Genomic DNA, 10,451 nt, shown 5'->3' with positions numbered 1-10,451 from the left:
ATATATATATATAAACACACACACACACACACATACATACAACATGTACAAAGAGTTGGTGTGTGTGTGTGTGTGTGTACCAACTGGAACATGGCTTTGCTCCAGCAATATAGATTTCTATACATTGACACTTATGCATGCCCAAACACCAAAGTTACAGTTGTGCATCGTCTACCAACGCCTGATTTACACTACGCATTGTAGCCTAGATTTCCTTCCGATATATACAAATGCTAGTTTAAAAAGCGTGTCAAAGCGGTTTCAAAAAGTGTAAAGCATTTAGAAAAGCAGTCGTTTGTGTTATAGATATTTCGCTGGTCGCTAAAGGAAATGTTAGTCGTGTGCAGGCAGAGCAGTGATCGCAAGCGCATAAAAACACATTCACACAAAGCGAACTGCAAACAGCTGCTTTACAAACGCAACCACTTCATTCCGTCGAACATTACGATGATAAAACACTTACAAAAGCGTGACATACCCACAATATCAAGGTATATTTTTTGTGAAACGCTACATAAGTCTTTTATTTGTGCTCCGTGGTAAAGCTTATCGCCTCCTCTCCCCAGGAAGTGCTTTGAAATTTGGCGCGCCAGGACCAGCACGAGTTTCCTTGCGCGAAATTCAACGCCACTTCCGTCCGTGTTGTCAGGGAGACCGTCAATAGAGAATGACAAAGCAGACGGTTTTAACCATATTTTAGTTTTTTTTCTTCTTAACATAATCATTGCAATTATTTCGTAACCGTCACACGCTGATGGATTATTCAATAATTTTTCAATTGGAATTCAAATTTGAATACAGATACAACACACTAATACAAGGGGTTTACAAAAAAAATTAAAAAGACATATAAAAAAGAAATAATATATAATAAAGAATAAATAGTACAAAATTATAAAAAATATTAATTAAAATAATAAAATGAATTATATTTCTATTTCTATACATTATTAATATTTATAGACTTTTTTTTTAATGTAGCCTGTTTGTATTTATACCCCTGACTGGCAAGAACTGAATTACTGCATGTCATATATACAATTCTATTTGCTAGAGTTAAGGCTATTTGAAAAGAAATATTGAAATTAATATTTTTTTCAATTTGGAATTATTTTTTCAATTAGTTTTAATTTATTTATTCTATTTTAGTACTGTATATATATATATATATTATTATAATTTATTTTTGTTGTAAACCCCTTGTACCAGTATGTTGTCTGTATTTGCCATAATATCTGTTAAGTTTTTTATTGTGTTTAGCAATATATATATATATTTCTGTGTGCCACTGTTAATTATAACTATTGCTAAAGGATTCATGTCGTTAATAGAATTTATGCAATAGAATTGCATAACATTTCTGAATAGTAGTCATTAATTTTGCATCATAGAAAAAAAAAAGACAAGAACACCAACCATGAGATTTTTAAAGTCATAGTTTTATTTTCATCTTTCATTCAAGAGAGAAAATCAAAGTTGATCTAAAGTTGTGCTTGAAGTCAAACTATGAAGCCACGTGTAGTTCTAAATTAACAAAGCAGCTAAAAACAAGATCCTCTGCATTGTACTTTGTGCATGACTGTGAAGTATAGTTAATATTCTTGGTTTTATGCCAGGCTGTTATTCATCTGTTAATATATCTGTGTGAGAGACGGTTTTCAATGCTCATCTGAAAAAGGAAAAATGCTATAATGTTACAAATCATCTTCACAATCACAAATTTTCCAAGATAGCTAAGATGAATAAAGCACTTTGAGAAACTTGTCTCCTGAGAAGTCTTGCATGTAAGCTGACAAAAGATCAATTGAACAATGAAATCTGCATAAACGGATGAAGAAAGCACACACTCCTGAGCTCATTTAATAATGTGATGCCAGCATCTGTGTAAACCACTGATCAAACCTGAGCAGACTTACAGGATGGACTTGTATTGCTACGGTTCCTATGCCATGGAAAAACATCTTTTTAGTCACTTTTCAGTGTGAAAAGTGCATATTCGTATGCAGAATTATGATTTATCCAACTCAAAGTACTCAGGGTAAAGATCACTTCAACAAACACAAATGCAAATCAACATTTAAAAGCAATGACCTTTGTAAATCTGAATCACACTGAACTTTGAGGGGTGAACGCATTTGTTCAAGTATAATCAAGCTTAAACTCTATATACAACTGACTGTAGACATGCTTTCTGTCCTAGTAAGAAATAGAAAAATCATATCCATTTCCTCTAACTGACCAGCTCACCAGTTGTGATTTTGTTGTGCTCAGTTATGCCTGAGGATTGGAAATGTGCGCACCACTCAAACACTGTTTTCTGTCCATGATTGTAAATGGCATAATCATACATTTGACATCCATTTTTACCAAAATAAATCAAATTAGAAAACATTTCCATATTAGCTGCTAAAATAACACTGACATTAAGAATACTTCTCATCAGAGACAAAGTAATGCAACGAAATCTCATTTCTAATAGGCAACCTCTAGTTCAGCATGCTTCTGTAGCGCTTTTAACTTTGTATATAGTAGATCTATAACATCAGCACATAGAGAGAGTATATAAATAGCGATAATAATATAGTCTCAGTGAGTTTTGCATTATCAAAATCATTCAATTAAAGCATGATTGTGCGAAAGCAGGGTTTCTGCAGGTTTTGTGAAGGTAAATTTAAGGCTGTTGTAAGACTAAGTAAAGAATATGATTTACTGAAGGAATGCAATTCATCAATATGTTCTCTAAATGTCCAGGACGCTCACAATGAGTTGCATTAGCAACACTTCCAAGTCTGAAAATACAACAGATTATTACTTTTTGGGAAATAACTTACTTTCAAACTGCAAAAAAGTGCTGTCCTTTTTTTTTTTCCAGTGCAAATGTGTCAAGATTCATAAATCAGGATACGTTTACTTGAGAAGCAAATGACGTAATATAAGTCTTGTTTTCTGAGAAAATGATCAAAATGAAGCGAGTTTGTGAATAAAACAAGAACAAATATCTGCCAATTGGGTCAGATGAATTTACTTAATTCAAAAGGAAAATACATTTTCGTACACCATTGACATGTTTGTTCTTGTTTTAAGCATAAACTCAACTAATTTTGTTCAATTAAAAAAAAAAAAGATAATAAAATAAGATCTTTTTTACATCTCAAGTATATGCATATTGATTTAAGAATGTTTAGATATTTGAACTGGAATTCAAGACCAAAATACTGAGGAAGATATTTTTTTTTTTTTGCAGTGTATGCAACATTTAATGCTGCTGCTTTATGAATTTAAGATTTCAGCTCAGATTTAACACTTTTTAGTTTGTTGAAGGGTAAATTAAGACCCGTTTTTAGGACCCACAGAAACCCTGTAAAGGTTTCTTGATTTTTTGAAAATGTGTCTTATTTTAAGGAAAATGCTTGAGAATCCAGCAATCATTGGATAGAAATAGTACTGATCATTGACATGCAATATATCTATGTACAGAAGTGTGTTTGTATGTTTGTTGCATCTACCCTCTGTCTGTGTCTGTCTGTCTGTCTGTGTCTCTGTGTGTGTGTGTGTGTGTGTGTGTGTGTGTGTGTTTGAGAATGCATTCAGCCTCATTCATGAAACTTGAGCTAAACAAATTTGTGTAAATCAATCATAAATCCATTCATACATAAAGTGTTGCAGTGACAGCTGTACCTTTTTTCGGAGAGTGAATGGTTTTATGAACAATTTACAAAGAAAGCTGTTTTGGTCATGCTTCATAAATGAATGCTTATACACTAATATTGCTTCATAAGGCCCAATAATTGCACATTTATTCATGTGGCATAAGAATGAACCTTAAAAAATAATGCAATTTCTAGAGTGAAGAAATGGGAGATTAAAATAATGCTAGCTAGTCAAAAATCTAGGGCTTGATCATGAAATATTTCAATGCAATATAGAAAAGTTTTTTTTTTTACCTTTCATACAATGCTTTAAATTTACAATCAGTCTATGTTCTAAATGCAGTTACTAAAGGGTTCAGTAAGAGCAAAAAGGGGTTGGTTTAATTCATAATTTGACTACGTTTTTTTCCATTATTTTTTGCAAACCACTGTATTTACATTAGCTGCAATTCAATTCATATTTTTGCAAGGATTTTGTCTTTATTGTGCCTTTTTTTGACACCCTGTGTTGTTGTTTTTTTGCTATTTTCCTCAGTGCGTCTTTCAGACATAAAAACAGAGGTAGCAATTTTACCAGCGGGCTAAGCCACGCCCCATGATGTTAGACTCCACCCACCAGCTACAGCTCATTTTAATATTGCATCATAATCTTCCACACACATCATTTATTACCTGCATAAATGCATTTATCCAGTAAAAACGAGTAGTGTTAACTTAAAAATCAAGTGCTGTGAGAACATAAAAAGAGATATTATAACTATACACTCTAAAAAATAAAGGTTCCAAAAGGGGGTTTTCAAAGCAACATCATAGAAGAACCAATGTGGGTTCCCCAAACAACCTTTCAGTGCACAGTTCTTAAAAGAACAATTTTTGAAGGACATTTTAATAATCTAAGGAACCTTTTTCCACTATAAAGATCTTTTTGTGAAATGAAAAGGTTCCAGGCATATAAAAGGATCTTCGTGGAACCACTGAAGGCAATTAAAAAAAATGTTTTTTAAGAGTGGATGAATGTTAAAGGTTCCTCATGGAACCATCAATGCCAATAAAGAGCCATTATTTTTAAGAGTGTATGGTATGAAGATGATTTGTAATGATTAAATCTGAATAATTTCCAAATGTTTGAGCATGTTACAGTTGGAAATATAGATGCGTTTTATCCTGAATCAGTTGTACTGACAGAAATGAGTCAAACACAAATGATTCAAACCTAATGAAACCATATTAAATATTTTGAATATGGATATAGAATGTTTCTGTACTCCCTGCAGTGTCACCTCACTAAGTTGGGTCTTATTGCAAATCATTCCTCATGAATAAATGTCTGAGATTCTCAATACGCAATTTTCTGCAAGCCTTACACAGCTTAAACCTGCTAAAATATATTCAAATGAGCGAGAATGAAGGACCGCATGAGAAGCGCTAGAAAGGAGATCACCGGAAAGGCCCAGGCTGTGGAGACACTCCAGCAGAATCAAACAAGCCGTTCCTTCAGAGAACTTCCTCTGAACCAGGGCCAAAACCCTCCATCACAGCTGATCCTATTCACAGTGGTAAGCCACCGTATCAGATACCTGCCATCCATACCGACCTGACTCATCAAGATGTTTAGTTTAACATTGGCAAGGATTATCAGTAAAGCACTTCAAAGCCGGCGGTAACTGCAGACGGTCAAAAGGAAGCATTCGCACCAGGTGTAGCGCTGGGAAAGCATGTTCGCCAGTAAAATGCATTCAGGTTGATCTTGAAATGAATCCAACTTGATTTGGAATTCTCAAAATGTTCTTTTGGCATTTTGTAGATGTAAGATCCAATGCAATCTGCTTCAGATGTAGCTTCAGGCATTTGGACTCTCTCATAAAAGTTCTAGTTCTAGTTGCATTGCTTAGTAAAATTAATAAAAAAGTATTAAGTCTTACATGCGTGTCTTAAGATGTGTTTTTCTTCTTCACATGCACTACACGGTCACTCTAATCAAGCACTTGGTTTTAAACTAGTCTTTAAACTCCTCACCCAACCACTGGGTCAAAACAACCCAATTGCTGGGTTTGTCCCTATTTTACCCAGCACTGGGTTGCATTTAACCCAGTATTTTTCAGAGTGCAGTAATTCAAATGCATGCATAGTGCAGGGCCGTTTCTGTTCTTCAAAGTTATTTTTTGTGTGTGTGAATTTTGTGGTCTTCTCTTGGATTTGTTCTTTTGTTCTTCTAGAATCAGTGTTTCTGCTTGTTCGACAAACCATTTGTTAAGCATCAGATGAGCCCAGCAAGATGTGCTGGGTAATTTTAGACATCAAACGGTGAGATGTTACGAATGAAAAGTGGCCACACTGGTTAGTGTGACTCAGTTTATTTTAAAGTTCTCAGGTTGTGGTTCCATTACTTGGATCCAATGCTTTCTCTGAATGTGGTGAAGCATCTTTGCTCATCTTTGCATCCGATTCATTTGCTTTTGCAATTTCCTCAGGTGTGGTCGCGCCAATCAAGTCGCCATCTATCTGAGCTGCAGATTTGGGCTGGACAGCAGGGCTGACACTCAGAATGGAATCAGGGGTGCGAGTGGCACTGTGGTCGCCCTCAGAAATGGCTGGCGGGACGCCAGCGAGAGTGTCAGACTCGAGCAGGATCTTGTGAGAGGCGAGATTGTCGGGTACGTCTGCGTCACTGTCCAGAGGGAGCGCAGACGAGTTGAACTCCACGCCTGAGTCATTCATCTCCAAGAAGTTTTTGTCAGATTGGAGGGCATGGTACTGACCTGGTTTTGACACCTCAAGACCCTAAGAATTAAATCAGAACCAAAAATTGTAAGATGAACTATACAAATACTAAAAAAAAAAAAACATTCACACAAAAATTCTGTCATTATTTATCTTTATGTTGCCGTTTTAAATTTAATTTAATTCAATTTAATTCTATTTGTCATTTTGTTCTGAAATATGAACAGTTGTTTTGTTTTTTTACAGAATATTACAGAATTCAAAATATTGCTGTATAATAAAGTATCACATATGTGACAAAAGCAGTCTTAGGTCGCTGGGGTATATTTGTAGCAATAGCCACAAAACCATTGTATGGGTCAAAATGATCAATTTTTCTTTTATGCCAAAAATCATTAGGATATTAAGTAAAGATCATGTTCCATAAAGATATTTTGTAAATTTCCTACAGTAAATGTCTCAAAACTTAATTTTTGATTAGTAATATGCATTGCTAAGAACTTCATTTGGACAACTTTAAAGGCGATTTTCTCAATATTTAGATTTTTTTTGCACCCTCAGATTCCAGATTTTCAAATAGTTGTATCTCAGCCAAATATTGTCCTATCCTAACAAATTATTCAGCTTCCATATTATGCATAAATCTCAATTTCAAAAAAATGTACCCTTATGGCTGGTTTTGTGATCCAGGGTCACATATGTTGCTGGTAAATTAATTTAATTTGTCTTTATTGGTCTGAACTATGACCAGTTGTTGCACAAGCTGCATAACAATTCTTTAGATTTTAACGAATATTAAATATTAAAGAACCAAATATAATTACATTTAATTTTCACATTTTTAAAAAATATTTTAAATATTGTGTTCCATAGAAAAATAACAGCCTACAGGTTTGATATTTTAGTATTATTTATATACTATTAAAGTTTTATTAATGTTTTGAATCATCTTTTATTTGTATATATTCAGTTATTATATTAGTTTTAGTAAAAAAAAAAAAAGAAGTATTTTTGTTATGTGCTTTTGTCATTTTAATTAGTTCTTCTTAAATATTACTATTTAGGTTTAATTTGATTTATTTCAGTTTTAGTTTTTATTTCCAATCAGTACTTAAACTTCTTTCAAGGCAATATTTCTAATTTTCATTTAAGTTCTTCATCTAATATTATATATTTATATATTTAATTTCATTTTAGCGTTTTCAATTAACAAAATGTTTTTAATAACTGTATTTTTAGTTAATAAGAATAGCCTTGATTTGGAATGACATGAGGTGAACTATAACTTTAAAATCACGTTGGCAGACTAACTAACTTCCAAAGAAAAACAAAATCACCTACTTTGATCTCAACTTCTGTGCTTTCAGTGTTGTTCTCCCATGTGGACTGTACGGTGGGCTCCTTTGTGAATCTAGTATAAGCTTCATGAACCACCTGAAAAACATCATTACACACATGTGAATCAGCATACTGTGCTGTGGGTGGTCTCACAATAGAATAAAAATCATAGCAAGGGCTTTTTCACACTAAAGCTTGTGTGTTTCGAACCAGAGTCCATTTGATGAGTTTGTTTTAATGGGTTTTCGAACTCGTGCATGAGTCAAAAAATGGGAAAAATTAAAAATGTGAGTCTGATGTATGTTTTATGTGGCATATGTCTGCAGAGTGAACCGCTATTGATAGTAGAGTGATTACAGATACATTTTCACTTTTTGGCAATTCTCTCAATATGAAAAAAGTGGCCCTATTGACCTGCATTCACCTTATAATGCATCAGTCATTCCTGTTTGCCTGAAAATCAGCAAGTGAAAATCATAGGGACTAAAATATGACTACAGCAAATGAGGTGAATAATGCTTCCCATTTTAGCTCCTTGTCCTTCTCCTTCTGAGCTGTTATAGCACCAGCACCAGACATCTGCAAATAATGCAAAGCGAAATGAACTCAGGTTCAGACCAACCAAACAAACTGAGTGTAAAAACAGCCTGGGAAATCCAGATCCAGAATAAATATTCTGCACGTACATAGGGTTGTTGGAAATGGAATATACTGTATACTGTAACATTGTGAAAACTGGATGATGCAAAGGGTAATGATCTAAATAATTCTGATCAAGTCAGCATATTGTTGTTTGTGTAAAACACAATAACGCTGCTTGTCAATGTCTGTCTGGTCCTTCACAGTGCCACGAAACATATACAGTATGAGTACATAACCCAGAGGCACGCTTATAAGGCTTTGAGAGTAAACAATGACGTCACAGACAAACACATGGACAACATGAATTTCACTGGGTTGGCAAATGATTAATTGCTAGAGTCTAGTGACTATATTCACAATAGTATACTAGGATACTACTTTTACTATAGTATTTTGTATAGTGTGCAGTAGGCTTGCCACGGTACAGAGGAAGATACAGGCATGAAATTTTATATTAGGTAAAATGGGGAAATGTTATGAATGAAACTTATTTAATGACAGCAATTGCAATAACAACATCCAAATGAGAAGAATAGCCTTAAACAAGTACAGCCACTTAATGATAAGTTTGGGACTAATGTTGAATTAAATGAACGCATTAAAAGTCAAATGTTTTTACAGATGGTATCAAAATTACACAGACATGAGCGCTGCCAAAATACGTCAACTTTCATCTGACAGGAACAATTGTGCGAGGGGCAGCACAAAAGTCAGCAGATCATAATCCGGTTACACATCATACATCTTAAATGTGTAAAATATTAATATTTTAAAGCGAACCCAGCAAAGGAATCAATCTAGTAAGACCTTTATCAGAATGACTGAATGCTTGAAACACCTGAGCTTTGGTGAATAACAAACAATTTAACCTGATTGCACTTTACTTTTATTTTTTTTTAAGTTACATTTTTTTTAGATAAATTAAGTAAGTAAATTAATAAATAAATAAATGTAAGATGCAGATAAACAATAAAATGTAATTGTCACAGAGTCAAACTCCGTGATTCCCTCTTCCGACCATCAGAGGGCTCCCTCACCCGAATATTGACTCTTACACTCTCACACTACATTTCCCATCAGCCCCGTATCTGGCACTGATCACCTAGCCCAGCTGTAGCCCATCAGCTGGCCTATATAAACAGTCTGTTCCTTCCAACTCATTGCGAAGTCTTGTTTCACTGCGGTTTACATTTCTGAGCGTGGTCATGTCAGTCTTATGCACACCCCTTCAAGTAAAGTGTAACCAAACCTCTTTCAAACAAATGTGTTTGTGTGAAACTCAATGAATACACTCGTTCAATCTCACTTTACACTCCAACACAAACAGCCAGATTATATTTGTATTGACTGATGGGTGATAATAGGTAACTGGCAAGACTGGACTGCTTTGCTATTGGAAAAGGGGTGAATTTGCAAGGTTTTGAAACAAAGGGAATGTTTTCTTGAGGCTACAACAGTATGCTACAAGACGTTTTCTCTCATAAGGTACAAAGAGGGTAATATCAGACTAAATTACTCAGGAATAGTTAAAATAATTAAAAATAATAATATAAAAATAATAAATAATTAAAGGGGTGGTTGATTGCGATTTCCCTTTTTTAACTTTAGTTAGTGTGTAATGTTGCTGTTTGAGCATAAACAATATCTGCAAAGTTACGAAGCTTGAATCGCGATTCTGTCTTCTAACGATTCTAATGGATTCACAAGTTTCAAAATCAATGTTCAAAAGCAGCGGTTCTCAATACTGTTCCTCGCGTTCCCCTGCTCTGCATCTCTCCCTCTCTCTCTCTCTCTCTCATTCAGCTCAGCTCCTACAATGAACTGTTCCAATTATAAACGTATTTTCACATAGCGATGAGAAGCATTAAACATGGATGCGCATGCGGTTGCTGTACTGTATTAAAGCTTTAATCAGGATAAAACCGTATATTAAAAGCTAACATATAAGCAGTAGCATTTACAACATGGTTGGCCCGGCCGGATGTCATCCATCAATCCCACGTGAACATATTTTTTATCTTAAAATCTAATTTTTTATCTTAAAATCAATTTTATACACCATCATTTTCGTTTATATAACGTGTGAATATATCCCCTATC

The 10,451-nt window shown here is 34.3% G+C and overlaps 1 protein-coding gene across 1 annotated transcript in view; it reads right to left on the bottom strand.

Moving 5' to 3' along the window:
- Positions 1-5,801: 5,801 nt before the first annotated feature.
- LOC107754047 (uncharacterized) overlaps positions 5,802-10,451 on the bottom strand; it is a 22,967-nt gene continuing 18,317 nt past the window's right edge. The window contains exons 9-10 of the mRNA XM_016570366.1: positions 7,713-7,805; positions 5,802-6,431 (exon numbers count right to left, since the gene is read on the bottom strand). Of these exons, the coding sequence (XP_016425852.1) occupies positions 6,018-6,431; positions 7,713-7,805 (507 nt within the window). The 3' untranslated portion in view covers positions 5,802-6,017. The remainder of the gene's footprint in view (positions 6,432-7,712; positions 7,806-10,451) is intronic.

The sequence above is a fragment of the Sinocyclocheilus rhinocerous genome, unplaced genomic scaffold, assembly GCF_001515625.1.
Source record: "Sinocyclocheilus rhinocerous isolate Xijiao unplaced genomic scaffold, SAMN03320098_v1.1 scaffold612, whole genome shotgun sequence".
Classification (NCBI taxonomy): Eukaryota; Metazoa; Chordata; class Actinopteri; order Cypriniformes; family Cyprinidae; genus Sinocyclocheilus; species Sinocyclocheilus rhinocerous.
The sequence above is the reverse complement of the archived record's forward strand: the minus strand, read 5'-3'. Positions and strand labels throughout refer to the sequence as shown.